This window comes from Penicillium chermesinum (assembly GCF_028974085.1).
Source record: "Penicillium chermesinum strain IBT 19713 chromosome Unknown utg000005l:1.0-4115287.0:1.0-4118363.0, whole genome shotgun sequence".
Classification (NCBI taxonomy): Eukaryota; Fungi; Ascomycota; class Eurotiomycetes; order Eurotiales; family Aspergillaceae; genus Penicillium; species Penicillium chermesinum.
The window spans coordinates 94,606-122,519 of record NW_026695315.1 but is presented as its reverse complement, the minus strand read 5'-3'; the positions used below and the strand labels follow the sequence as shown (position 1 = coordinate 122,519).

Sequence of the window (27,914 nt, the reverse complement as noted above, 5' to 3'; positions counted from 1 at the left end):
CGAGAACCCTCTCCACTGTGACCTCGGAATTGTGGGTGGTAGAAAAAAAAAATAAAAAAATCCATCGGCCTATATAGTATACGACCTGCCTCCCTCTTGGTTTTCTGTTTTTTTCGTGTACTCCTCTATCTACCAGCACTCAATCATTCACCATGTCGGCTGTGGATCGCGAGGCTGAGGTTACTCAGTATGTATCCTGATTGTTTTCTCTCACCTTCGCATCACATCGCATCGCATTTGCCACTTTGGCGCTGCACGCGACTCCGAGGGTGATGGGAGAGATCGTCGGAATAAAAGTGTCTAACAGCTCTGATAGGCAACACGGAATCAACGACTCTCCCGTCGAAGAGATCATCGTCACCAAGCAGGATTCCATCGACTTGGAGAAGGAGGGACGTCCTACTGCCGACGGTGAGGAGCCCACCGACGACGAGAAGCGGGCTCTTCGCCATGTCGCCGAAAATCTGCCTGCCTCCGCCTGGCTGGTCGCCATTGTGGAACTGTGCGAACGTTTCACCTACTATGGTATGTCTGGTCTGTTCCAGAACTACATCCAGCGTCCATTGGACGGGAGCCAGGGCCGCGGTGCGCTGGGCATGGACCACCAGGGTGCCACTGGTTTGAACACCTTCTTCCAGTTCTGGTGCTACGTGACGCCCATCATCGGTGCCATCATCGCTGATCAGTACCTGGGCAAGTACAAGACCATTGTCTTGTTCTGTATCGTATACATGGTTGGTCTCCTGATCCTGGTCCTGACCTCCATTCCTGTTGCCCTGCAGCACGGCGCCGGTCTGGGTGGCTTCATTGCTGCTATCCTGATCATTGGTCTGGGAACTGGTGGTATCAAGAGTAATGTTGCGCCTCTGATTGCCGACCAGTACAAGCGCAAGAAGATGGCCCTGAAGACTCTGGCCAAGACTGGCGAGCGGGTTGTCATTGATCCCGCGCTCACCATTCAGCGTATCTACATGATCTTCTACGGTTGTATCAACGTTGGTTCGCTCTCCCTGCTTGCTACGCCTTACATGGAGCAGTACGTGGGCTTCTGGTCTGGATACCTGCTGTGTCTCTGCATGTTCGCCGTCGGTACCAGCGTGGTTATTCTGGGTCGCAAGTTCTACGTCGTGCGTCCTCCTCAGGGCTCTATCATCACCGATGCCTTCCGCGCACTTTGGATCATGATCATCAACCGCAACATGGATGCGCCCAAGCCTAGCTGGCAGCTGGAGCACCGCAATGTGCAGTCCACCAACAACTGGGACGACCACTTCATTGACGAGCTCAAGCGTGCTCTGGTCGCCTGCAAGGTCTTTGCCTTCTACCCCCTCTACTGGGTCATCTACGGCCAATTCTCTGGCAACTTCGTCACCCAGGCCGGCCAGATGGATGGTCACGGTATCCCCAACGACCTGATGCAGAACTTTGATCCTATCTCCATCATTGTGTTCATCCCGTTGCTGGAGACGCTCGTCTACCCTGCTCTGCGTCGTTTGAAGATCCCATTCCTCCCCGTCACCCGTATCTCTCTGGGTTTCTTCGTCGCTGCTCTCGCCATGGCCTATGCCGCCATCGTGCAGCACCTGATCTACGATGCCGGTCCCTGCTACGAGCACCCGCTTTGCGATGCTTCCATTGTCAACGGTGAAGCTCAGGGCAACAACGTCCACATTGCTATCCAGACCCCAGCCTACATGCTGATCGGTATCTCTGAGATCTTCGCTTCCGTGTCCGGTCTCGAGTACGCCTACACCAAGGCTCCTCCATCCATGAAGTCGTTCGTGCAGTCCATGTACCTGCTTACCAACGCTTTCGGCTCTGCCATTGCTGAGGCTCTGACCCCGGCTGCCTACGACCCTGCGATCTTGTGGATGTTCGTTGGTCTGGCTGTCGCCTCTACGCTGGTTTCCGTCATCTTCTTCGCTCTGTTCCACCACTACAACTCCCAGGAAGAGCAGATGAATGCGCTGGATGCCGATGATGATATGCCTGATGCGCACCACCCTGACTCAAAGTAGTAGGGTTACGCTGTATATTTTGCCTTTGCATCTCTTTTTCTTTCGCTTGTTTTCTTGCATTTGCACTGTGCAAACATGGAAGCAGGGCCTTCCTGCGTCTGGGCTGCTGGCAGATACGTGAGACGAGATACGACTTAATTCTTAGTACAAAATCCAGTATATTATGATATATCAATGTTTTCCATATCGAAGTATGACAAGCCTCAACGGTCGTATTGCGGGGAGATGCAACCCCCGCCTTTCCATCCTCGTCAATTGGCGCCAATTTGAACACCGGAACCGTTTTAGGCAGTACTATTCATTACTATGGATACCAAGCTTTGAATGCCACGGTCTGGTTGCACAGCCTCAAAATTGGCCGCGAGTATTAGTTAGTATTGGCCAAGTGTCATAACTAAGCTTCTGCAACTATACAACGGAGGCCTATGGGACTGTCCGTATCCGCAGCGTGGAGTCACCAGTCCTAGAAGGGCCTCATTTTAACTGCAATTATTCAAATAAATTTTCTTCCCTTCCGTCCAAGGTAATAAGCAATTGATCGCCGAGGCTGTGGAGAGAAAATGCACAATCATGACGTGCAGATGGAAATCGCCACAGGAAAATACTGCCATGTACCTGGTACCTGCGTCAACGTGCAGCTCAATATGGTAGCTTAAGTACTTGTGACCGCCCGCCAACTGGTGGAAACGAATTCCCTGACTGCTGCCTATCGCCGATCCGAGCCTCACAAATATAGAACATCAGCCACACTGAAAGGGGGGGGCCTTCTCGGGTCGTTAAAAAAAAAAAAAGCTCAATCCCTAATATTACCGACTTGAATTCCTCCTGCCTGATCGCTCCTAATACCATACTCCCCCCTCACCTTCTCATAGAAAAAAGAGCATAAGAGTTGTTGCTGGTAGGACCGAAACGCCCCTGACAATCCTAATTTCTGCCACTTCCACCCGCCAGCGGTCCCTATTCTCTCCCTTCCCGTCTCACCCTTCAAACCCTTGAAACCCCATTCCAACCCTGAGACCCTTGCACGTCCCTGTCTAATTATCCTCCGTTCATCATGAGTGTGAGTTTCAATGCTTGGTATGGTCTTGCTGAAACAAATACTGATATTCTTAGTATCAGAGCGTAAACCAGAACCAGGGCGGCTATGGCCAGTACAACCCCTACGGCAGTCAGCAGCCGCAGAATCCTTATGCCGAGCAGCAGAGCTATGGTTATGGCGGCGGCTACGGACAGGGTGGAGATGTTGAGCAGGGCAACGGTGGTGGTTTTGGTGAGTTTCAATGTCGAGTTCTTGGTGATCCCAATGCGACGCGCTAACAATGTTCGCTCCTCAGAGATGTCCAGCCTGCAGCAGGGCGGTCCTACCGCGATCCTCAACAAGTGCAAGGAGATGAACGATGCGATCAATGAGCTGCGCAACAAGCGAGAGGGTCAACTCGCCAGTGCCCAGAATGCCCTGCTTGACTCCAGCACCGGAAAGGAGGATCAATCCGCGCGCCAGAACGTCGACTACATTGAGGATGAGATCAATACTGCCCTCCGCTATCTGCGCGACCAGTTCAAGCGCATCAAGGAGACCCCCGGCTCCGGCGATGCGCGTGTCTCCGGCCAGGTCGAGAACGTCAACCGCAACCTCCGCCGTGAGATCGAGCAGTACCAGCGCACACAGTCCGACTTCCAGAAGCGCCTTGAGGAGCAAGTGCGCCGTCGTTATGAGATTGCCAACCCCGAGGCTACCCCAGAGGAGCTGGAACAAGGTGTCCAGCTTGTGCTTGCTGGTCAGGAGCAGAGCTTCGCTGTATGTATTCTACATTTCGAGACACTGGACCCCGTTCGGTCTCTCGACCCCCCCATGTTGACCAATTCGCTAATTTGGTCGTTTTTCTTTCGTATAGGTCCCTGGTACCCGTTCGCGCCAGGCCAACGATGCCCGCCAGGCTACTCTCCAGCGTTCCGCCGCCATCCGCAAGATCGAGCAGGACATGATCCAGCTTGGTCAGCTCTACCAAGAAGTCGCAGAACTGGTTCACCAGCAAGAACCTGCCGTTCAACAGATTCAGCAGAGTGCCGAAGACACCCACCACAACGTGGAGCAGGCCAATACCAAGCTGGACAGCGCTATCACCAGTGCTCGCAACGCTCGGAAATGGAAGTGGTACGCGTTGGGCATTGTTCGTAAGTGGAACCCACTTCTTGCGATGAACGATTGTATTCGTTGTCCACGTCGCAATTTTTCTTCTCTTTCTATATGCATTCCAGACTAACATCATTTAGTTCTCATCATCATTATCATCGTCGTTGTTGTGGTCGTCGTCAAGGAGACGTAAGCATGGTCTCCTGTGTTCGACTTCGTGCCCCCCCCCCTCCACCCGCATATCCGACTCATTTGTTTCCCTCCCCCCGAGAGGAAAGGGCCTCGAAAAGCAGATCGAGCTTCCTCCTATTGTACCGAACATCCGTCCCGCCTCCCAAACCTCCTTCGTTTCTATACCACCTTCTCGCGTGTCATTTTCCTTGATTTTGTGTAAAAGCAATGCTCGATTGGCTTCATTCCCTTGCGTCTCTTTTCTTTTTAAGTGGGAGGAGCTGTACAGCTGCCTAAGCCCGGTACTGTAACCACCGAATCCCCATTGATGATGACTTCTACTTTTTGTGCCTGTCTCTGCTTCCCCGTATTGGCCATGCTCGCCAGTGCCCTCGATATGGGGATGTACATACTAGATTGTTTGCTTTCTGTCGATGTTTTATTGTTTGGCGCTAGAAACTATGTAATACCGTCTACTAATTGACTCTTCTGCCCGAGATGTGAAATACAACAAAACACAATAATGTAGTTCTTTATGCAATTGTAGTCTCATGATAGTGTCGTGTCGATATAATTACAGCTTTTGCAGCCTTTATCTCCTTGTGACTCGACATTTCGCTGCCAGAGCAGAGCGATCAAAGCCTTAGTATGCTTTACGGCTCCCGATATTGCTAGTCGTAGCTTTCATAGCCTAAGCCTGCGCTTCCCTCTCCTTCTCCCGCTGCTCCTCGGCCGGTGTCTTCGTCTTCAATTGCAGAGCGTGGATCCCGCCTTCCTTGGCCATCTCCTCCTTCAGCAAAGCGTACACCATGCGGTGTCGCGCAGGCTGCATCTTTGACTCGAAGGCGGCCGATGTAATCGTGACACTGCCGACATTAGCATTCAGCCAATATGAAATGTATACATTGGTGTGGTCTGGCTTCATGGACCGAGGCAGGGGGGTGGCGTACTGGAAATGCGTCTCCTTGGACGTTGACCCTTCCATCGCAGCGTGGTGTGCGTGTTTATGCGAGTCATTGCGGATTATCAAGGTCGTTGGGGTGAACGCGTGTACGATCTAGAACAAAGCTTCTCGTTAATAGAGCCCGGGAATCGGTGGGCGCGTGTCGCTTGCCTTGTCGCGCATGAGGTCCTCCATCGGGGTCGCGGAGGCCATTTTGGCGGAGACGGAGAAGAGACGGCGCGGGAACTGCGATGGGAGGGTGCGGAGGAGCATTGGAGATATGCAGAAGTACGAAGTTGGAGGGGGACGCGAGACAAAGAGGCGTATAGAAAGTAATTGTCGAGGAAGTAATCGCGATGCGCGGATTGGACGGCCGTAACTTTTTTGGTTTCCGCGGAACTTCGAGCGACACATCGCATGACATCTCCATCTCCGTCTGCGTGGTTCCACCCTCCCCGCAGCTGCAGAGCGATGCTATTATTATAACACGCACTAGGTGAGATTTGATCTAATGCTGGCGCTGGCTTCGAGGCTCTTGCGACCGTGTCTGCGCGTCAATGCTGTCGCCAGACCGGTGTCAACGGCGTGTGCGCGGCTCTCGACGCTGCCGAATCTTCCTCTCTTCCGCGCCCTGCAGAATCATGATCCGGCCAGCTTAGCGGTGGAACATAGCAGTTCGTCTCGTGCGTTCACATATGGAAGCCTTGTGGCCGATGTGTCACGCGTTCAGCGCGATCTCGAACTTCACGCTGCTAAAACCGCCGGGAACCTAGCCGGAGAGCGAGTCGCGTTTCTTGCAGAGAACAGCTATGACTACGTAGGTACTGTTGCCCTGATCCTCATGATATACGGACCAATACGTTTCCATGATAGGGAACACCATGTGCTGACAATTGCTAGTGACGCTCTTGGCGATCTTTGCCAGTGATGCCATCGCATTGCCTCTATCTCCGGCCTTTCCTGTGAGCGAACTCCAATATATCTTGGATAACTCGCAGGCAAAGCTCCTCCTGGCAACAGAGAAATACGCAGAGAAAGCTACCCAAATTGTCAATGCCGGCCTTAAACGGGAGCCTCTTCTAGATATCCGGCGGAAGATCCATGCTGGGGCCAATCCTGAGCCTGTTGAACTGGAAGATATGAACCAATCATCCTCCGGAGGCATGATGCTCTACACTTCAGGCACTACGAACCGACCAGTAAGGCAGTTATGCATCTATTACCCGTGACGGGGCATTCGCTAAATCTTCCCCAGAAAGGGGTTCTCATCCCAAATTCCGCGCTCGCGGCACAAGCATCCTCTCTCATATCTGCTTGGAACTATTCCCCCCAAGATCGACTTCTTCACCTCCTGCCGCTCCACCATATTCATGGGGTAGTCAATGTGATCGTTGCTCCTATAGTGGCAGGATCCTCCATCGAGTTCATGTACCCCTTCAATCCAGAACAAGTCTGGCGGCGTCTAGCCGCTTCATTCCCCTCTGCAGCTTCCACTCCAAAACCCCAAGTCACCTTTCTTACCGCCGTCCCTACCATCTACACTAGGCTCATGTCCACATTCCCTTCTCTTCCCCCAGAGATCCAAACTGCAGCCAGAAAGGCCATCTCCCCAGAGCATCTCCGCCTCAACATCTCCGGCTCCGCCGCTCTCCCCACTCCCACCAAAGCAGCCTGGAAAGATCTCAGCAACGGAAATGTTCTCCTAGAACGCTTCGGGATGACCGAGGTCGGGATGGCGATAAGCTGTGGCCTCGACTTCTGCGACCGCGTCGACGGCAGCGTCGGCTGGCCTCTTCCCGGCGTGGAGGCCCGGCTGGTCGATACAGACACCGACGAAGTCATCCCAGAGACCCAGGAGCGGGATTCCAGTGGCCGGCTCCGAGAAGGCGAGATCCAGCTGCGGGGGCCTTCGATCTTCCACTCCTACTGGGCGAACGAGGCTGCCACGCGCGAGAGCTTCGTGGCTGATTCGCATGGCGGGTCGTGGTTCCGGACCGGTGATGTAGCAACGAGACGGGTCGTCGACGGGGCTGGGTCGGGCAGCAGCGGGGAATGGGCGAAGGGCCCGATGTATTTCATCAGCGGGCGGAAGAGCGTCGATATTATCAAGACGGCTGGGGAGAAGATTAGTGCTTTGGAGGTGGAAAGGGAGCTGCTTTCTTTGTGAGTATCGTGCTGGCCACTCTCCCTAACGCGGTTTGATTTCAATTTTCTAATTTTCTTCCAGGCCTCAGGTTGCAGAGGCGGCGGTCGTCGGCTTGCCTTCTGAGCAGTGGGGACAGAAGGTTGCGGCCGTTTTGGTCCTGCGGGCTGATGCTGCGACGAGCGGACGTAATGGGCGTGCTTGGGGACCAATGGATATGCGGCGGGCCCTCAAAGATCGGTTGGCATCGTACAAGATTCCTCAGGAGATGAAGGTTTTGGATAGTATTCCGCGCAATGCCATGGGCAAAGGTATGTCGACTTGATCTCAAGTTGGGGAATCCCGGCTAATAGTTTTGCAGTGAACAAGAAGGCCCTCCTTAAAGAAGTCTTTGGTGTATAGAAGGTTGTCAGTGCTGGGTAAAGCTGTACGATTATCCTGGAAGAGAAAATTAAAAATGTAGAGGAAGAACCGAGAGATGAGGTATCATGGTTTTCCGTTGTATGTCGAGAGTTAATCTACGTGATAATGTACAACATAGAATACAAGGATCCGGAGTTTTGAAAAAGATCCGGCATCTTAAGCCCACTCCCTGTCCTCTCGAACCCCTTCACAAATTTCGTGGCTTCCATCTTGACTTCCACGTCCGCCATATCAACACCGGTGATCCGAGCCTTGACAATACTCGAGACATCAATCTCGTCCCTGCCAGGGCAATCGTCAGGAATCTTCACGCTACATGCCACGCCGAGATTCGTGATGATGCCATTGTAAACCAGGCCCTCGCGTCGCGGCACACTGCGAGGCGCTCGTACGAGAACGGAGAAACTCGCGGGAAGTTCGCATTCGGCAAAGTAGAATGCGCGGAAGAGGAGGAGACAGGCCCAATGCTGGGCGGAGTAGTTCGAGACATCGCGCAGGCGAGCGCGGAGAGGCCCGGAGCTGGAGATGTGTGCGTCCAGGTCGGATTTCGTGTAGGGGAGAGGAGAGGATGTTGCTGAGACATTTTCAGCGTCCGGGAGGGCGTTCGGGTTGAGTTCGTCGGGAGCATCGGTGTTGGCATCGAACGGGCGACCGTGTTCAGCTTCGAATCGCAGGGCGGCTTCGATTTGGTAGTGGGCGATCACGTCATTGAAGCGGCGCAGTGGACTCGTGCTCTTGATGTAGGCGTCGAAGCCGAGCATGTGGTGCGGGATCGGTGTGGAGGATGCTGTTGCGTTGGGCATGGCCACCTCGTAGAAGCCCTTGCCGCCGACGCGGTTGAGATTGTCCGGCTTGGCTGGCTCGTACTCTGGATCAAACCAGGTGCCGTTGTAGACGGCGGGGATGTTTCGAGCCGCGCAGAACTTGCCGGAGATGTTCCCGGCCAGAGTCATAAGGAGCATGACTAGATCGTTTTTGGAGTCGTCGGGGACATAATGTGGATCGTGGTCCTCCATCCGGAGCTGGATGATTGGGTCTCCCACGAAATATCGGCCCTGGGAAACTTCCATCTCGTAGGGCTTGGGTGGTTTGCTGCCAAGCTGTATCGCGACAGACGGTCGCGAGCGAGGGAACGGCATCTCCATGGCCCCGTTTTTCCGGCGTTGGTTTCGGAATCCAAGGAGAAGCTGGCGCAAAGTGGTGAAGGTCTCTTTATCCTCTGGGGCAAGCTCTTTGCGGAATTCCTTCTCCGCGCTCAAGGTAGGCTCTGGAATTTTACCTCCAACCTCGAGAACATCGGCAGAGACCTTCGCATCTGGGTTGAGAAACCTTCTGAGGTCTCCATGGGTCAGGCTAATGACGTTGTGAATTCTTCCGTTAGTGATAGAAGTTTCAGATATCTCGCCCTCGAAGTTCATCTTTGCACTGAATGTGAGGGTTGGCCGGCCCTTTTTCAGACTGAAGTGTTCTTGGGTGAGGGCATTTGGGAAAATGGGGTACGTGCGTTCAGGGGCATATAGAGTCTCCAGTCGTGAGCCGGCATATTCAATGATAGGGTCGTTGTGTCCGATATAGGCCGTGGGGTTGGCAACATGGATGTGAATCCAAAAAGTGTCGTCTGAGCCGGGGATGCGCTCCAACGAGAATCCATCATCGATCTCTTGTGCAGTGACATCGTCAACACAGTAGACGGGGAGGTCTCCCCAGTCTTTACGCAGATGCTGCATCGAATCGGTCCATGTTTCAGAAATAGTTTGGCACCTCTCTTCCACTTCTTCCCATCTCAGATCGTCGGCAATGGACACGCCGTGTCCCGGGAGCAGCAGAGTCTGGTCCAGTAGACTCATGTTTTCCCATGGGGCAATGACGCCCAATTCTTGGAGGAAGAGGCGCGCGGAAGCTTCGCTAAGCCCGAGCGTGGTGTACATGCCCGTTGCTCTCATGATATGTGCCGCAGCAGACCTGTGCTGGCCTGAAGACATGATGTTGGAGGGGATCGAATAAAGCTGAAGGAACTCAATGATCTTCCGGTCCGTCTCGTTGAACTTTTCAGTCAACACCTCCCGGTAGACCATGGATTTCCCGTCTTGGTCGGGCTGATACCTCTGGTGAGAGGGTCCCACGCTAGACATGACCGTAGGCGAGCGAACCTTCCGGCTGAGTTGAATCAAGCGTTGGGCCTTTTGGACGAACTGTTGCATAGGGTGGTCCGACATCTTCGACACTCGTTTGCCTTGTAACATATTGATGAGATCATGATCACCTGTGACATAATCAGACTTTTTGAACACCGAACGAACCAAATGATCGGCGTGTTCGCGGCTCCATTCGCTGACTTGTTCGATGATCTTCGCAGTCCTCTTCGGCTGGATCGTATAGGCATCCGAGAAAAGCGTGGACCGGTCCTTCTCGATCAAGAAAGGAGCTCCTCGCACAGCACGATGCACCGAAAACAACATGACATTGTCGAGTTCTTCCTCCTCGACACCGAGACAGCGCATGGTCAGCTCTTCGAGAGTCATACGCTGAAGCTCTGTATCATCCGCAACCCTGTCGTAGATATTGTCCAAAATAAAAGCATTATTTCGGTAGAAATCAAAAATTCCCCGCTCGAAGTCGCGCATGCGTTCCAGTATACGGGCACCTAGCGGGCGAGGAAGCCCACCTTCTGCCACGGCCTGGATCTCTGAATCTAGAGTCGGACGCTTGGTAGGAAAATATGGCTTGATTGGCTCGAGGAGGCCTGGATCCACAAACCTCTTGAGGACTAGATCAATTTCGCCAGGGCTACACAAACGCCAGTTGCCTCGATTGGTGTAGAATTGTCTCTGCTTCTGGATCGACCGTACGTAGATGGCCAGTCCAAAGACACCCTCTGTTGTGAGCAGAGCTACCATGTCCCCTGGTTCTAGGCTCTCGCCATTGTGGTCTCTAGACGCGTCCACTTCGTCTTGGCGGGTCAGTTTCGACGTATCCCAAGCAGAGTCTCCTGGATCTCGCCCATTGAACATATTGCCATGTCGCCGTGTAGCCAGGTCATCCTCCGAGAGCTCGTTTTCAAAGTTGCGGATAGGATCCAGAAGCCGCGGGCTTGACCGCTGCCACGATTCCAGGTAAGCACGGATATCACGGTATGTATCTAGCTCGGCGTGCGCGAGGGGGGGGCTCTGCTATTTTGTCTGCCGCATTTGATGCTTTCGTCGGGGAAATGCTCGGCGGGGCCTGCCCTGCGGACTATGGAGAAGTCAGTTCCGTTTATCATAATCAAGTGCAGAATTTCCATACATCATTTTCGACTTGCCTGTTTGTCGCATGTAATTGTCTGGTGGCGGATGTGAAGCGTCGCCTTGAACGCTGAAAACCCACCAGCTGAGATATGCATGCTGCCCGTCTACGGTGAATATATGGGCGCAAGCACAAGCCATCCACAGCCGCGAGGCCCTTCAGCGCCTGTATTCTAGAGAGCACCATGGCTGTGGTTGTTACCTTCAGGTACGCGGTCTATCGAAAACTTGTTATATTCTGCCAGATAAATCTATACCGCCTTTGTGGCGGTGTCCGGCGCGGAATTGCGCGTGGCGAAGTATGAACCTTCACGTCGTTGGTCTAGTTAGAGCTGAAATATGCTCTGACGTGTTTATGTTGGGTGACAGAAAATAATACCTTGATGGTCCGAGGAATCTATGAAGCATCTGGGATTGACCTTTAGCTAGGTCATGCCCCTCTATAGTTTTTCGGGATGCGTATCGGATATTTGGGCGTATGATGATGCATTTCAATGTCAGATTTGTCATGATTAAATTGAATTTTCTTCTTGGACGGTTCTGTTAAATGGTAAGGCATGGTTCTTTTTGAGCAGACTGGTCTTTTGAGCGTTCGCGAAGTGCAATCTTTTGACTCCGAAGTTACCTTAAAATAGAAAGCAAGGATACAACTTGCAGGTGCGAAGAGATAAAATTCGTGTATCCAGACCGAGAAGCGTAAGGAAGAAAGTGACTAAATTTTAACGGTGTTTGGATCAACTTAATCTCTCTTTTGTTGTCCATATACTCTTTGTATCGCGCTGCTAACTTGACAGAGAGCACGACTACAAACATCACAAACTCGGAAATTTAGTATGCAAGCCATTTAATAGTCTATGTTGTAACCTCAGCTTGGTCCAATGGAAAAATCTTCTTATGTGGAGACAGGCTTCATACAATTGGCTGGACAAGTTCCGGGTAGGCAGGCATATTTACAAAGTACTAATCTGACACTTCGGTGGGCCTGCTCTGATTTAACAAAAATTGTCAACTTGATGCCCTGATACAGCGCTCTGCAGATCATACTGGTATGCGGGCAAGCAAATAACGTATCCCCCGTATTCGCTCTCGTATACAGAAGCCTTCTCGGTTCGGAGGCACTAGATCAGCACATGTGATGTTTAATCTTCCCGCTTTCGTAGAGATTGGCGAGCATCGTCGATCCTGGGAGACAAATGCCACCGCTAAACAAGGTCTGATCGTGACTATCCTTGCTCCCCTTGTCTAAGCGAGCTAGAGCCCGACCCTAATGGCAGCACTAGCGGTAAGCCCTAATCCACGGAGTTCGGTAGGGGACTTTCCCCCCCCGCACGCCCCCGCAAGCTTCCAGAGACCTGCGACGATCACCTACGCTTGTCGGCAGTCGATCAATGGACTCAACGGCGTGAAGTCGAATTGTCTAATGACTCTGATGTTGTTGGCAGGAAATGGATCAGTCTGGCTGTTGCAGAAACCGTGAGCCAGATTGTTTTGCTTATATTTGCTTATATCGGCGCTCCTTTTCGGCCCTAAGGGTGGTCGCCACGAGGTGCAAAAACCAAAAAAGGGGAAGCCAAGGATTTTTGGTGAGCTTCGTAGCTGTGCGTGGTTCCTTTCTACGATATTTTTGGTCTCGGCGTATGTGCGAATCCACAGATCACCGTTGATAGACCAGGCCATTTCCGTCTTAGGAGGCTTATGGAACTTTCGCCATACGGATTGGTCCTGCACCCTTCGTTCGTTCTATTTGTCCGTGTCGCTTAAGCCGATCTGGTAAAATGCACCGGCACTCAATTAGCTCACTGGAATTGAGGGCCCGTGAACAGAACCGAGTCTTTAAGCTCTTGTTCCCCGAGTCTATATGCATGCTCTGGATCGACAGAGCTGACATCTCGGCTACATCGTTGAAAACTTAGCAAAACTTAGATCCCTTGGTGTTGAAGTTCAATTTGATGGGCTATTCTTCCCGATTACGGTCCGAAGCTTGTAACTTTGTAACTCGGATATCAACATGTGGTCTTGCTGATCCTTGATACTACGGCCGCATTACACCGCCGACAATCGAGGCCGTGCTCTCGTCTTAGCCTCCTCAAAGGAATATGGAGCTAAGAATTGGATTAGGAACTACGTCCGTCGGCATAGATGTCAGATTATCCACTTCGCTTGGGGGGGGCTCCGAACCCTTAACCGGTCTCCACCAGATGGGCCCTACGGTCGCTAGTGGATATCTTCCGAGACCATGCTTAGAGGTTGCTAACCATAAATATAATGAGCGGGACTCGCTCTTGACCCTTGTAGTGTGCCTGAAGCATTACTTCATTCAGTAACTTAATCGCCCTGGCGTTCCATACCGTTCCTAGGTGTTCGAGTTCGTAACCCAATCCGAAAGCTTCCAGGGTCTTACTACCGTCCTTGAATCATGGTGTTGAGCAATAGCTTGCGCACCTTTGTGCTATCTGCTGCCGTGCTCGTACCCCTCGCTAGGACTGACATCTGCTCGACTCTTGAGCAGAGTGGCATTACAATCGAATATCCCCTTGCGCTGACATACTCGACCGACCTCACAAAGTACTGGTCGGCAGCATGTGGCGACCTTAAGCCCAGCTGTATTGCGGCGCCAACAAGCGCAGAGGAGATGGCTCACATCGTCTCCGAGCTGCATAATGTCGAGACCCTCTTCGCTGTCAAGTCGGGTGGTCATATGCCCAACAATGGATTTGCTAGTATTGAGGATGGGCTGTTGATTTCGACCAAGAACCTGGGCCAGGTTTATTATAATGCGGATGACGAGACTGCGGTAATTGGCCCTGGTCTCTCATGGGAAGAGGCTCAGAAGGGTTTGGATGGCACGGGGCGTGCTGTTGTTGGAGGTCGACTGGGCGGAGTCGGGATTGGTGGATACATGTTGGGAGGTCAGAATGATGTGACAGAGCCTATCACGTTGGATTTGATGCTAATTTCAAGAAAGGTGGTATGAGTTTTCTCAGTACCCAGTACGGGTGGGCGGCTAACAACGTCGTCAACTATGAAGTGGTCCTTGCCAATGGAACCATCGTCAACGCCAACGCTATGGAGAATGCAAATCTCTTTGCGTCTCTCAAGGGAAGCGGAAACAACCTTGGGATTGTGACCGCCTATACTATGCAGACTCACCCCATTGGCAAGGTCTGGGGTGGTAACTTTGTCTTCGGCGCCGACAAGACACCCCAACTTATGACTGCTCTGCGCAACTTTGTCGACAATTACCCCGACGACAAGGCTGCTATTATTCTGACTTCGGAGCGCGGTGCTTTGATTGACTTCTGGATCATGTTCGTGTTCTACGATGGACCGGAACCTCCTGCAGGCGTTTTCGACGAATTCGAGGCTATTGATCACACTTCGACTGCCAAGACGTGGGACACTTATTATGATTTACTGAAGAATAACGATTTCTTTATTCTCCAGTGGGTTTCTTCAATTGAAGTTCACCGTAGATTCCAGCTAACAGTTCACAGTGGGCAACGCTACGTTATTGCCACAGAGACTACGCCTGTCCCCAATGCCACCGTAGGGGCAGCACCGCTGCAAGACTTGTATGATCACTGGTACAACGTGACCGAGTCAGTACTTGAGGTTGCTGGGGTGCTAGGTTCTATTGCTTTCCAGCCTGTTCCGAAGACGTTCAGCCAAAAGGCCAAGGACCGTGGCGGAGTAAGTTTCAGATTCCGCAAGTCGATTAACGGAGGGAACTAACATATGCTAGGATCTTCTTGATATTCCGACCGATCAAAACTACATTTTTATCGAGCTGGACTTCTCCTACAGCTTCCCCGTGGATGATTCGAAGATCGATCAGGCTACACAGAACCTGTACACCGGCCTGGATAATTTGGTCCAGAAGAACATCGATGAGGGTCTCCTGCCTGACGTGTACCGACCGCTGTTCATGAACGATGCCTATTTCCGTCAAGATTACTGGGGACGTATCAAGCCAGAATCCAAGCAGGCGGCTCTGGATACTCGCAAGAATGTGGACCCTGATCTATTCTTCCAAAGGCGCACTAGCGGTGGCTGGAGGCTGCACTGAGGCGCCTTGGAACTAATTTGACAGATCTATGGATGCGGCTATTATAGTACTAAATCGTGTCGAGTATATTAATAATATCGAGTGAAGCCTAATATAATGTGGAATCAATTATTTAGGGTCTGGGTGCCAGCCACGCGGGAAGTAAATAGCGGCAAAGCGTCAAATGGAGCCGCGACGAGAATGTTGACATCTTGAAGCTCAAACGCGGGAGTTGGGACGGTAAAAATAAAGATCAAACACCCCTGCCGCCCGCATTAAAATAGATGCTGGAGCAGGATGAAACAACTACGCTTGACTCACCCGGGATTTAAGCGCCCGCATCAGACGAGGGCGGCGGACGCCAACGAGTGGCTGAAAAGCGCCCGCGGGATTAGGGCTCTGGCTCCACGCGCCGCGGTGGGGATTCCAAGCCCCCAGATCTACGCTCCTCTGCTACAACTTTAGCTCCAGCTTAAAGCTCTGAAGCTCTAACTATCTCTATGCAGGTACAAGCGGGCCAGTCTTTGCGACCAAAGACAGCTGATTCGTCCAGGTCGGCGGCTGTCAGTCCTGCCCCAATAACACATCAGATCAAATAAGTCGGGATCGCCGTGGGGCGGGTCTGGACTGCTGTCATGCTGCTAAACTGGTCGATTCTAGACCCCTGACTCTTTGGGCCTTCTCTATGGCGTGGGCGGCTGGAACAATGTTTTAGGGCTTTATAAAGGATTAGGGAACGCTCCCTTTGAAGCATCATCATCATCTTTCATTCAGCGTCTTTTTTTCGTTTCGGACTCGGACTGGCCATAATTCCACTCCTTACAACCTATCCTTCGCAAGCATTCCTTACAGCGTATATCATTCTCGACTTTCCTTGAAATCAACCCTTGGATCTTGTTCCAGCCGTCCGCCCGAATATTCTTCGCCTCGCGATCTCCAATCACCACATTCATTCGACGTCTTTTCTTCTTCCGGTATTCATAATGGCACGTTACGGAGCCCTCGGCGCGACCTTTCAGTTGGCCCGGCTATTCCAGTTCTGCTCGTTGATAGCCATTATTGGCATGGTGGCCAAGTTCATTGCAGTCATGGTCAACGCCAACGCATCTCCTCCGAGCATCTTGATCGGCACAATCACCGTGGTATGTCAAGGTTCCCCTTCCCTGTCCAGTACCCTCCATAGCTAACGTTCTAGACCTGCATTGCCGTCATTTACTGTATAATATCGGCGATTCTCTTCTTCGATGATATCTTGCCCTTCCTCCCCAGCGCCGCATTGGACTTTCTTGTCCTGATCGGGATGATTGTTGTGGCTGTTGTGATAGGCAAGCCCCTGTCGTACCTCAGCTGCAACAATATGTCGAACTTGGGTGACAAAGATGCTACTGCTTACGTGTTTTCATCCCACTTGGATAGCTACCTCAGTTCTCTGAGTGGCAAGATCGACTTCTCGGCATGGATCGGAGCGTCGAAGGCGATTTGTCTGGAGAACAAGGCCGTTTGGGGACTGAGCATTGCTTTGTGGTACGTTACTGACTTTCCTATCCTGAGGCTAAGTCGAGCACTGACGGGTTGTAGCATCCTGTTTTTCTTTTCGACTATTTGCAACCTGTGCCTCTGGCGCCAGAAGAAGGCCCTCGCTGCTAGCGACGACAAATAATGAAAACGAGGTTGGGAAGGGGGAATGTCGGTATGGGGGAAAGACTGCCAGCGGGCTTCTCGGTGATCATGATGCATTGCAAGGTTGTTTCTAATCTGGCGCTAGCGTTGGAGCGGGGTTGTGTTTCTTCATTTGAGTTTTGCGCGTAATAATGATCCCTCTCTTTTTGTTTTTGGCGTTGAATGGACCACTAGACTGACAATGGAATTGAATACATGGACTTTGTGTGATAATCGCATCAAATCGAGTAGTTTTCGTGGTGGAGCTAGCCGGTCATAATGGACCAAGCCAGATGGCTAGCAGCCTGTGAATCCACGAGGATCTCTGAGGGCATATCCGCCAATTCCAAGGTTATCGGAACCGTGCCATGACAAGCAGAAGCAAAGATTAAACGGTACAAAGGATCCGAATCCGCTGCCTGATGGCTAGCCGGAGCTCACCGGCGGGATCACAGCGACTTCTTCTCCGGCCTGGATGACACGCTCTGCATCTTCTTCCACATCGACATAGTCCCCTTCGAGGCTCAGGCTACAGGTCCCGAGGACTTTGGTGGTGATTCCTGGGTAGCGTTCCTCCAAGAGGGGGTATAAACGCGATAGTGGCAAAGGAGCGGGGAGACGCTCGGTATTTTTGTTGGTATATTGAGAGGCTGTGGCAAAATAGTGGATTGTAAATGCCCCAGTAGATCCTTGGAAGGATGAAGAATCCTGTGATGCCATTTTGATGGTGAGTTGTAGAGGCGGGGGGTGCGCGTTTAAGGAGATTTTCCGAGGCGGCCCCGATGCGGGGTCGATAACAAGCATTCTCATGCTCAGCCACTAGACTCGGAGCAGCACAAGAAGCTTCGAAGAAAAGCCATTTGAAGAATCTTGATAATTATTCCTCCAAATCTAACATATCTTCGTACGAATATTATAGGGATCTCTGGGAATATCTTAGATTGTTTCTTATTATATTTTATTTCTTACTGGATCTCTCGTCCGCATTCTTCTGATACTACAGAGCTATGCTGCATAAATATCCTACAATATATGGGGCAGACCACACATCAGCAGCTAGCAGAGATACCTGAGTACAAGGCGGCTTAGAATTGTACCGCCTAATCTTTATAGTGCAATCTCTCATTGCAGCCTTTCAATCACCTGTAGCAGGTCGGACATGACACATCTCGCCGTTATCTCTCCACCACCGCCACCGCCCTTGAGAATCACTGGATTGACAGGATCTCTCTTGGTATAGATGCTCACAATCTGGCTACCATTGAGCTTGGCAATGGGGTCATCTTTCTCGATATGTTCGAGCCCCACTTTGATCTTTTGACTGGTAAAATCGATGGAGCCAATGTATCTGAGAACCTTATCCTGCCTCACAGCCTCTTCCTTTGCCGCTGCCATTTGGCTATCGAATCTGGGCAGCTCTCGCATGAACTGTGCTCTTCCGCCGGTGATGACGGGAGTGACCTAAGTTCATCCGGGATCAGAGACTGCACGGGGAATGTCTCGGGTCCCGCAATGTGTAGTCCCGCAACCCGGGCAAGGATGCTGAGCTTTCTCGCGAAATCCATACCGTTGAGGTCGTCGCGAGGGTCCGGCTCCATAAACCCGATTTTCAACGCATGGTTGACGAGCGAGCTCCACGTTTGGTCGGATGTTCCGGATGCTGGCACGTACTCGTCGAATAACAGACTAAGAGTCCCAGAGAGCACACCTTCGATTCGGATGATTTCATCCCCGTTGGCAATAAGGTTTCGCAGAGTCGGTAGAACTGGCAGGCTTCCGCCGACAGTCGCAGTATGGTATACCAGTGCATTCCCTTCTGCGGCGGATGCAAAAATGTCATTGAATAAGGATATATCATAGGAGAAACCCTTCTTATTTGGAGTCACGATCGAAATACCCTGCTTCAGGAAAAAGGGGTAGGACTGAGATAGAGTCAAGCTGGATGTATTGTCCACTAGAATTGCTGGGCCTGGAGCTGATATCAGATGATTGGCGATCTCTTGCGGGGTCAATGCGGCGGTTTTTGTTATCGATGGTGTCGCTGCAGCATCTTCCCAATTTGTGAGCGGGATCGATGGCTCATATGATGGGGGTAGAGTAAGCAGTGCTTGTGATGAGCGAGAGAGGAGAATGACTTTCGGCTGAGGGTTGGGGATCTGTCCCAGCTGGGATAATAGAGCATTCCCTACCTCGCCGACTCCCACGATGCCGATGTAAATTTGTTTCGCCATATTCATACCCGGTCCCCTCCCGATGACTATTCAGAGAGATTAAAAGGGAAATGGAAAATGCAAGTTGGAACATGTGAGTCATGTTAGCATGTAGTCACGTGGCTTGATTTGATACAGGGAGTATGAGGGCTTGTGTTGGAGGTGGGGGCTGACAAGCACGCAAAGTTCATATATCAATTTCAGTTCAATATACTCTTCTGGAATGTTCATGGCATGACACAATTAATGCTGGAAAGGGTCAAAAAAAGCGGTTAACGACAGAAGAAGGATAATTCAAGAGATAGTGGCAGGATAGATGTTCATACGATGCAACTAATGAGCGAGTTCAACGTATAGCATTGGATTATAAACATGTTCAAGCTAGCGAGGAGAAAGAAAAGAGGAAAAGACCCTAAGTGGCCACAAGCCGGCAAGCCTTCTTCAGTTAAAGACGAGCACTAAAAGCTTTCTCTCCACTAGGATACCAAACAAGGTATATGTTCATTTAGGTTTTGACCATGATAAGCGGATGCTGCCACAGGGCCGGCATGTTTGATTGGTGAAGTACTTTGTACATTGATGTTTACAGATAAATTGGGGCTGATCAAAGATCCCAACTATAATCTAGGATATCCTCAGGAGCCTTCTTATAGTACTTCGACAATTTTCAATCCGGAGCCTCCATTTCCCCCTTCTACAAGAATAGCATCAACCCATAATACTGTGTGGTAGACGTTGTGTCAATACTATGATCTGATTGACACAGGAGAGGTATCTCTAGAGGCGATCAGAAATTGCTAGTACGACTCATGGGTGAGCGTGACTGTACTCGTATCATTTCTCGACTGCTCAGGGTCTGTCAACCATCTACATTCATTGTGATGACTGCCGGAAGCAGTAATTGGTCTATTAGTCGTGGAGAGACTAGCTTTTCCCGGCTCTACCAGCGCTCATGATCTGGGATTCAAAGACAGGATGCATTGCAAGTTTTGTATATTTCAATCTGCAGACCTACTTCGAATCTAAATGCACAGCCACCTCAAGTGACTCGAGTTGGTGACATCTACAGGGTCCTATTTTTGACAACTACTGGCGCTTGCCCAAGGAAACGCCCCTAGGTGGCCAAGGAGGGAGAACCGTAGGACGGGTGGCCTGCAACTGACCCCGACAAAGCTGGAAGGAGATCAACAGAACCCCCACAAAGTCTATGGCACGCAACACTTGTCCAATCGGGCTTCTCGAGTAATTCGTTCGTCTATTTAGGCGGGGCAAAGCAGGCATGGACAAACAAACCTAAGCATAGCAGACGTTATGTGGCACGGCTGCTTCGATGCGGTCAGGGGGTTATTCCCTCGTCGGGGCCGATGTAAAGCGCCTGGGAGCTACAGTCTGAAGAAACTTGTTAGCAAAGTCCTTCCATGTTTTCTGTGAAATGAGGTTTAAGGAGAGATGACAGTCATATGTCTGCTTAATTGAATAGGTTGTATCCTCATCTTTTGAGTCGGATATTGCGATAAATGGTTTTAATCATGTCATTGGGTAGGATCAGGCAGCTTGCGCGCACGTACCAGGTCTGAGAATAAGGCACTACATGTCCATGCTGAGCAGGGATCAAGAGTGCCATTCATTCCTCGCGCCGAGACTTCATTGTGCACTTCCGGAGAGACTGCAGGTGAGAAACTTCAGTATAGAAGCTTGCAAAGCCATCGAAGGCAGAGATTCAGAGTGTTAGTCGTCGGATAGAAAAGAAAACAGGAGAAGAACTCAGAATCCTGAACATCAAAAAGACTGAGTAGAAAGCTTTATTTATGGGGAAGGGAAATGAATTTTCTGGCAATACTTACCGCCTTGGGGTGTAGCACCAAAACAACTTGGGGGCTTTTGGCCCCCAACGGTTCACAGAGCTAGGCTCGCTAATATGTTTTAAGTGGGTTCTTGCAAATTGAACTCTGGCCCATTTGTGGGAGCGGTAATGTTTCCAAGTCCATGTAAGATTTTCAGCTTATATTCATAAAAACAGGAGTAAGTGGACTGAACTGCCTTTGCTGGTACTGACCGGTGGGACCCAGCAACGTCAAAGTTTACCGCTTTGTCTTGTTCACCCCTGTCACCGGCTTAGCGTCTAGAGGATGTCGTGGAAATCATGGCGAGTTGGGATGGAGGACCGCTTGGAGGGAGTTGAGTTGTCGCTGTAGTTCTTCCTCTTTCTTCCTCTCCTTTCTAGTTTCGGTAATCTCGAATACCAGGGCCGTTGGCGCTACGCTCTGGGAAAGATTGGCTCACAGAAGCGAAGATATATATATATTGACTAAATGACCACCACCCACCAAACTTATTGATCTATATCTATCACTATGCACTTTACTCTTTTATGTCTCTTACATATGCATATCTTAGCACCGGCATACCATGACCACGGAAATATCACGGATAAGCCTTCATCCAAGCTTCGGACCAACACGAGCTTAGTTCAAGCAAGCGTCAGCCCAGTATGCTACAAACCCAAGACTTCGCCTTGACAAAGAGAACGGGTGGGTTTGCGATGTGGCGGTGGGAGGCATCACCTTGTGTGAGCTGACCTTTGAAGACCGACTCTCGTTCCGACGCCATCTGCGCATACCGATTTGATGACATTGAACTTTGTAGTCCAGTTAGCGTCACCTAAGGGGGCCCTATGATATTCAGGAGCTTTGAGGGCTCATTTCACCTGGAGTACGTTCGAAGCAACTGGTAGCTCATAACCAACTAGGTGTCTTGTCGAAAGATGCCAAACACAGACACAGACACAGACACAGGACCCAAAAAAAAATCAAGACCAAAAACATACGACAGTCAGGATTCCCATGTGGTCACCCACCATAGTACTAACTGACCGGCGTGTGGCTTAAGTACGGCTGAGCGGACGGGAAGCCCTGTTCTCCACACCCTATGGTCGTATGTGGTAGAGTATCAGAATGATTGCATTATACAGTAGCTAACAATTCTGCTACCCAGTGCTCTCTACCCACCGTGGGAAGGGCAAGTGTGTGGTAGACAAGGACCAGCTGTATAACTCTCTCACAATAATTGAACGTCCAAGCCATTTCCGTCAATTTTGGCCATTATGACTCAGACCTCAAGGTCAACGACCGTGAACCAGGCTAAGCTTGATGCGGCCCAGCGACGATATTGTGAAGAGGCCAACAAACGATTCCGAGCTCAGCATAATGCGAAGTTCATCCAACTCATCGTGACGAAAGAGACCTGTCTTAGCGCTCTGGCCGCAGGTCTGATCTGTGGGTAGATCATAAGGCGTTGAATGTGCAGTGCTCCCTAGTTGTGAAGAAATGTCACATAACTATGGTGATTTAACTAACACTTGGCGCAGGCTCTGGCATAAAAGATGGCGTGGCTCCACCGGTACACTCGCCTTCTGGATGCTACCGGTGGTCTTGGGGGCCTGGAATCGATTCCCCTGCCTGCTTGAAGAAGCGCTAGTGAAATCGAGTGATCATCAGTCAATGCTTACTTAGCTCTTACTTAGCTCTCAACGCTTCCTCCAGGGCATTTCAATCAGAAAGCTATATGGAGTAGCAGTCTGCTTAACTGGAACCCGATCCGACCCAAACATGGTCTGGAACACGCCCCATTCGCATCCTTACGGCGTCGCTATTTTGGAGCCCTGGGTTTAAGACCACCCCCAGCTTTCCCCTAGCCAATCGCGCTCATTTATCATCTTCTTTGCAAGGCTCCAACCAATCGTATTTACCCTTCCTTCTCCACAAAAGGGGGAGCGTGATATAGAAATCAACGTCGAAGCTATATTGAACTTGCAGGAAGTCAAGGCGGCCAGAGAGGGTACTCGGACCTCCACACTTACCAATACCCGGCTGCTAATTCATTGGCAACAAAGTTCTTGATTGTCCAATGCAAGAAGCACGGCCATAATGAGGAACCCAGTACCTGGGCAGAAGGCACAGATCAGCTGCGGCGGTACCTTTCCAGTACCCATAAGACGCGGCGTTGGAGCACAAGGACCCCAGTTTACGGGATCTTAAGCGTTGGATATATCTTGCGTTTCTAGCAATATGTAGATCACACCAGGGATATTCGAGACCTGAATATCCAAAGCATCCTCCGCTCGACTCGTATTCGGAATGGGGGGACGTTTCATATAGAGGATAACTGTCGTCAGATCCAGCGAATTCTGAACCGATTCAGATCCCACGTCCAAGCAGTCATCAATACAGGAGCAATGCTGAGAGTGGCTTACAGACTTTGACAAAAGCATTGAAGTACAACTTCACACCCCTACATTTGACCCACTTGCAATCATTTTTGCCCACGGCATACTGTTCTGCCCTGTAACACCAACAGGGCATGTTGTATGCGGTCGTATTCTCACTTAGGAGCAATGGGATGGCTTCTACGGCACACTGCCAAATGTGAAAAACAACGCTACGATCAAGACCGCGGAACAAGACTGGTCATCAGGACAAATTCTCGCGCCAGCAGGTTTTGTTAACGCACAGCGAACCATCACGCACATTTACCACGATACGGGAGAGGCAGGCAGAAAAACAGGAGAGGTAACAAAGGGAACGCGACCTAGCGACGACGTTCCCCGAGTTCATCCACCGCTGCCACAATCTCCTTTCAAGACCACTCCGAGTGCAAACACAGTCTCGCTCTATAACTGTGAAGGATTATTCCTGGGCTAATATTCGATCAACTCAGCCAAAAGACCACCATATCCGCGCTTCATACGCGGATATACCCGGCACGCCTTATACAGTACACCCCTCTAGCTGGAATCCGTGACAAGTTCAGAGTCCACAAAGGGAATTGTGACCTCCCAGATCCCAACCTCCTCAGAATCCATGCTTGCATTGGAAACTTCCATCGTATGAGCGGCCAAGCCGAGATCATCGACAAAATCTTAAAAGATTTTGGAAGAATGTGGTGGGCTTGCTCCGAGTGGGGGGGCACCAACATTGAGGAGCTTCTTGTAGTGAGCACCCTCTCACTACTGTCCTCAAATGTCCGTGAAAGTTCCGCTTCCCAAAAGTCTACGGAGAAACGGCGCCCCACGGAGAACCAAGGACGCCTACATGTGAGATTTGCTGATACTGAGAGCAAACCGTGGACACACTAAATGGAATGCAGTTAACACGGGCGCGGAGGATGGCTTATGGAGTGATGGATTCAAGGCTAGGAAGATTAATCAGGAATTTTTAACTCATGGGGAAAAGGTGCGGGGGCCGATCAGCCGAAAAGAGGAATTGGTCTTAGTTTTTTTTACCCTTAGTTTTCGCCCCTGACAACCGCCAATCACAATGACCATAGCTACTGCAGATTGCCCCTCTTAGCCGCCCCTATGATTTGAATTAGTAGTTGTTAGTAGTTCCGGCAAATCAAGTTTGAGTAAATCACTAAGGACCTGCGTCAGTGAGGCTTGCTTGGCTTTCATGAACGCCCGAACTTGGCTAAGATCTTCAATGTCGCAATCCAGAGTCTCCTGTACAGGCTGCCTATAGATAGTTCGAATGTCTATAAGTTGACGTGCATATCCTCTCTCCTTTCAAGTAAATTCCTATCCCTATTGAATTGGGACCTTCACAATGCGTCTGTTCCCCACACTCGTTGCATGCCTTGTATCCTTGGCAGGCGCACCGCGCGTGTTCGCCGCAAAATCCTTTGCCGGTTCTAATCTGTACTATGCGGCTGGTCTCAGCTCTGATGAACAGGAAACACTCTTCTCTGGCCTTCAAGATGCAGGCGCCAAAGTCCTACGGGTTTGGCTAGACGGTGAATAACACCTTGGAGACTTCTCATTCGCAGGTTGCTAACTTGCCCACAGCGGAAGATAGCCCGCAGAAAAACACCACGTTCACCAGTTACCCTCCATTAGAGTCAGACAAGCCTGGATCGTGGGACGACACAGTGTTGAATAATCTGGACGATGTCATGTTCAACGCAAATAAATACGGCATCAAGCTCCTCATCTCGATCCACAGCTATAACGCTTTAGCCGGCAAGAACGATTTCTACGGGCAGTGGTATGGTACCGGGGACTTCTATACGGACAAGAATGCAATCCAATACTTCAAAAACCGCATCGCGCATGTTCTCGCCCACGTCAATCCTCATAATGGAAAGACCTGGGCGGAGAGCTCCGAGTACATTTTTGCATTTGAAGCCCAAAACGAGGCTATGCATGACCAGGTAACAACATCTACCCAAACAACACATTTTTTCCATGATAGGGTTCTAACCAACATCATAGGCCGATCCAGATGCTTTGACTGCTTGGCAATGCACCATGGGCCAAGCCATCAAGGACAACCTCAATGGCAACACTGGCATCCTCGTGACAACTGGTGGAGGTGCTTATCTTGCGAACTCTTTACTGGATGCTTATTTCAGCTGCAAGGCTCTGGATATGCTCGCAATCCATGCCTACGGAACAAGCGACTTTGCTACAGACCAACTCCAGCCATACGTATCCAAAGCCCAAGCCAGTGGCCAGAAGCTGATCATGGAAGAATGGGGAGCCTGTTACTTTGACTCTGAGAACAATAGCTGCCAGCAATCACAGCCCCTGTCGTCCGACACTCGTGACAACAATATCAAGAAGTGGGCTGATAGTATCAGTGCAGCTGGTATCCCTTGGCTATATTGGCAGATCCTGCCAAATGAAGACCCTCATGAGGGCTGGGACTATGAAGTCGGTATCAACGGCGTGAATTGGGATGCACTCAAGGCTGCGGCTTCGAGCACTTCGTCCTACGATGCAGCATTTGATTTCTCTGGTTTCTTGCTTTAATATGGTCAAACGTGTGGAAAAGTTAACAGGGCACAACCTGGATCTTCAAGGATGTCTAGAGTAGCCAGGACTATTTGTATTACTTCATTAAGCTTGATCTATCCGGTGGACAATCAATTCATGAATTATCGCTCCCGGAGAAAATTCGACACAGCTTCATTGCGTGGTCCTAAAGCTCTTTCGCTGAGCCGTCCTGATTGTACTGGTGTGATAGCTGTTGTACCTGCCGTTCGCAGTCGCTCAGTTGACAGTACACCCCACCACTGCCTGTCACAAGAATAGTGCCCTGCTCTCCTAGAGGCAAAGTAACTCCCTTGGAGGTGGTATCGACCTTGCAGGCATTGAGAGACCCGAGAACGGTCGGATAAAACCAAGAAGACGCGAGTGTAAAGGTGAGCGATTTCGCCTCTGCTTCTCCTTCATGGCCAAATTTGTTTGCCCGGTCGATTCAACCAATCATAATTGATTACCCACCGTGCCCCTTAACTACTTCCCCGTACTTCTTTCTTTGCTCTCCTTGCTTCCTTTCCATCCTTACCGCTCTGTCTCCCTTTTTCAAATACATCCAAGTTGCTTCCGACCTTCTCCTCAAATATTTGGTCTTGCCTCTCCCATATAGTTCTCAAGTATGGATGTTCGACGTCAATTTCCAAATGTGCACTGGATCTGGGGTGGAGGTATCTCTTTCGTTTACGAGGTTCACCCTCGCATTGTGGTCAAAGTTCCGAAGTCTGGAGAATTTGAGAGGGATCAATTTCGCAAAGAGCTCGAAATATATCGAATATTCGCCCAAAACCCCCCTTGTCCCTCCATTGTCCAGTGTTTTCACTTTTCAGATAGTGGCATCTTCCTCGAGTATATGAGAGGTGCGACCCCTGTTAGCGGTCAACTATTCTCTACTGATTTACCTTCTAGATATGTCGCTTTCTTCTAGGATACAAAAAAAATCATACTCGGGACCAGCAAAACATGGTGGTTACTACAGTAGAAAAGTTGGAACCTCTATCCCTACGGAAAGAATGGATGAACGATCTCGCCCAGGCCGTCGCCTTCTTGGAATCCCTTAATCTGGCCCATGGGGATTTACGTCCTGAAAATATTCTACTTGATCGCGACCGACTGAAGCTATCTGATTTTGATTGTACGACGAAAACTGGAACAATTTTTGAAGCTTGCATGGCTCCGTATGGCAGAATACTTAATATCAATGAGTCAGACCAGGGAGAATGTGGAACTGCTGGCTTTCTTGGCCCTCGGACGGAACAGTTCGCTCTCGGTTCCTTATACTATTTGATAAACTACGGTTTCGAAGTCTATGGAGATCGATGTCTAACCGAGGACCCTTACGAGCATGGTCCTAAAGTCGTGGATTTACTACAGAGTATGGAGTTTCCTGATTTAAACGGCGACCCCCTGATTGACAACATCATCGACAAATGTTGGCATAACAAATATGCCACAGTTTCAGAATTAGCTGCGCACACAAAGATGCTTTTGAAGCAAAGAGTTGATGCAGTGGAAAGTCATGGAAGCAAAAGGAAAAAGAGTAGCGACGTGGTAACTCTCGTGGAAGCAGCATTCATTGAATCATGGCGTGTGGTTATGAGTCGCATAACCCGTGGGATATATTGTTGCCTCAGAAGGTGGTGGAGGTCGTTGTGGCGCATTAATGACGAGATAACAGAGAAACCAAATGGTGATAATCGTGGTGACAAGGATCAGAGCCACTCAGGAGAGGATTTCCTTTCGAAGAAGGCATTCTGTCAGGACATGGAGAAGCGTGGACTTCTTCACGTACTTTCGTCAGGCGAGCCCGAGCAAATTGGATTCACTTTCGATTGGTATAGGTATAGCCTTTCGTGTTGAATGATTATATAAACTTCCACGGAATTTTTTCCCTATATCAACTCCTATTCTGCCTTCTTCGAATTTGCGGGGCGACTGGGTCCGGTGTTTCCGGGGTGATCCCTCGTTCAAGAATAACATTCCGAATGTCCTCACAAGGCGATTCAAGTGCGTGTTTGAAGAGATATTTCTTTAAGCCGCTGACGTATATGTTCGCACCATGCTCAGCCAGCA

General features: G+C 50.5%; 11 protein-coding genes across 11 annotated transcripts; 8 read left to right on the top strand and 3 right to left on the bottom strand.

Annotated features, from left to right (window-relative positions):
* Window positions 1-152: 152 nt before the first annotated feature.
* N7468_006204 (peptide MFS transporter) lies at window positions 153-2,018 on the top strand (the record flags this gene model as incomplete). Its single annotated transcript, XM_058475500.1, has 2 exons — window positions 153-187; window positions 317-2,018. The coding sequence occupies 2 exons, from the start codon at window positions 153-155 to the stop codon at window positions 2,016-2,018; spliced, it is 1,737 nt and encodes a 578-aa protein (XP_058328390.1).
* A 1,054-nt stretch (window positions 2,019-3,072) lies between these two features.
* On the top strand, window positions 3,073-4,345 carry N7468_006203 (syntaxin; the record flags this gene model as incomplete). The annotated part of the gene is made up of 5 exons (XM_058475499.1): window positions 3,073-3,078; window positions 3,132-3,288; window positions 3,353-3,816; window positions 3,914-4,193; window positions 4,293-4,345. The coding sequence occupies 5 exons, from the start codon at window positions 3,073-3,075 to the stop codon at window positions 4,343-4,345; spliced, it is 960 nt and encodes a 319-aa protein (XP_058328389.1).
* Window positions 4,346-5,014: 669 nt separating this feature from the next.
* Window positions 5,015-5,479, bottom strand: N7468_006202 (BolA family protein; the record flags this gene model as incomplete). Its single annotated transcript, XM_058475498.1, has 2 exons — window positions 5,015-5,380; window positions 5,438-5,479. The coding sequence occupies 2 exons, from the start codon at window positions 5,477-5,479 to the stop codon at window positions 5,015-5,017; spliced, it is 408 nt and encodes a 135-aa protein (XP_058328388.1).
* Window positions 5,448-7,811, top strand: N7468_006201 (acyl-CoA synthetase; the record flags this gene model as incomplete). Its single annotated transcript, XM_058475497.1, has 6 exons — window positions 5,448-5,525; window positions 5,763-6,087; window positions 6,167-6,465; window positions 6,522-7,429; window positions 7,494-7,720; window positions 7,771-7,811. The coding sequence occupies 6 exons, from the start codon at window positions 5,448-5,450 to the stop codon at window positions 7,809-7,811; spliced, it is 1,878 nt and encodes a 625-aa protein (XP_058328387.1).
* Window positions 7,812-7,927: 116 nt separating this feature from the next.
* N7468_006200 (exoribonuclease II) lies at window positions 7,928-11,929 on the bottom strand (the record flags this gene model as incomplete). Its single annotated transcript, XM_058475496.1, has 3 exons — window positions 7,928-10,975; window positions 11,319-11,333; window positions 11,765-11,929. 3 exons carry the CDS (start codon window positions 11,927-11,929, stop codon window positions 7,928-7,930), a joined length of 3,228 nt encoding a protein of 1,075 aa, XP_058328386.1.
* A 1,603-nt stretch (window positions 11,930-13,532) lies between these two features.
* N7468_006199 (FAD-binding oxidoreductase) lies at window positions 13,533-15,182 on the top strand (the record flags this gene model as incomplete). Its single annotated transcript, XM_058475495.1, has 4 exons — window positions 13,533-14,025; window positions 14,082-14,559; window positions 14,611-14,806; window positions 14,859-15,182. 4 exons carry the CDS (start codon window positions 13,533-13,535, stop codon window positions 15,180-15,182), a joined length of 1,491 nt encoding a protein of 496 aa, XP_058328385.1.
* Window positions 15,183-16,144: 962 nt separating this feature from the next.
* N7468_006198 (uncharacterized protein) lies at window positions 16,145-16,821 on the top strand (the record flags this gene model as incomplete). The annotated part of the gene is made up of 3 exons (XM_058475494.1): window positions 16,145-16,303; window positions 16,357-16,685; window positions 16,740-16,821. 3 exons carry the CDS (start codon window positions 16,145-16,147, stop codon window positions 16,819-16,821), a joined length of 570 nt encoding a protein of 189 aa, XP_058328384.1.
* Window positions 16,822-17,246: 425 nt separating this feature from the next.
* N7468_006197 (Homoserine dehydrogenase) lies at window positions 17,247-19,051 on the bottom strand (the record flags this gene model as incomplete). The annotated part of the gene is made up of 3 exons (XM_058475493.1): window positions 17,247-17,639; window positions 17,964-18,219; window positions 18,282-19,051. 3 exons carry the CDS (start codon window positions 19,049-19,051, stop codon window positions 17,247-17,249), a joined length of 1,419 nt encoding a protein of 472 aa, XP_058328383.1.
* A 3,082-nt stretch (window positions 19,052-22,133) lies between these two features.
* Window positions 22,134-22,313, top strand: N7468_006196 (uncharacterized protein; the record flags this gene model as incomplete). The annotated part of the gene is made up of 1 exon (XM_058475492.1): window positions 22,134-22,313. One exon carries the CDS (start codon window positions 22,134-22,136, stop codon window positions 22,311-22,313), a length of 180 nt encoding a protein of 59 aa, XP_058328382.1.
* Window positions 22,314-24,630: 2,317 nt separating this feature from the next.
* On the top strand, window positions 24,631-25,835 carry N7468_006195 (glycoside hydrolase family 5 protein; the record flags this gene model as incomplete). Its single annotated transcript, XM_058475491.1, has 3 exons — window positions 24,631-24,817; window positions 24,870-25,234; window positions 25,296-25,835. The coding sequence occupies 3 exons, from the start codon at window positions 24,631-24,633 to the stop codon at window positions 25,833-25,835; spliced, it is 1,092 nt and encodes a 363-aa protein (XP_058328381.1).
* A 628-nt stretch (window positions 25,836-26,463) lies between these two features.
* N7468_006194 (uncharacterized protein) lies at window positions 26,464-27,701 on the top strand (the record flags this gene model as incomplete). Its single annotated transcript, XM_058475490.1, has 2 exons — window positions 26,464-26,719; window positions 26,770-27,701. 2 exons carry the CDS (start codon window positions 26,464-26,466, stop codon window positions 27,699-27,701), a joined length of 1,188 nt encoding a protein of 395 aa, XP_058328380.1.
* Between the last annotated feature and the right edge of the window lie 213 nt (window positions 27,702-27,914).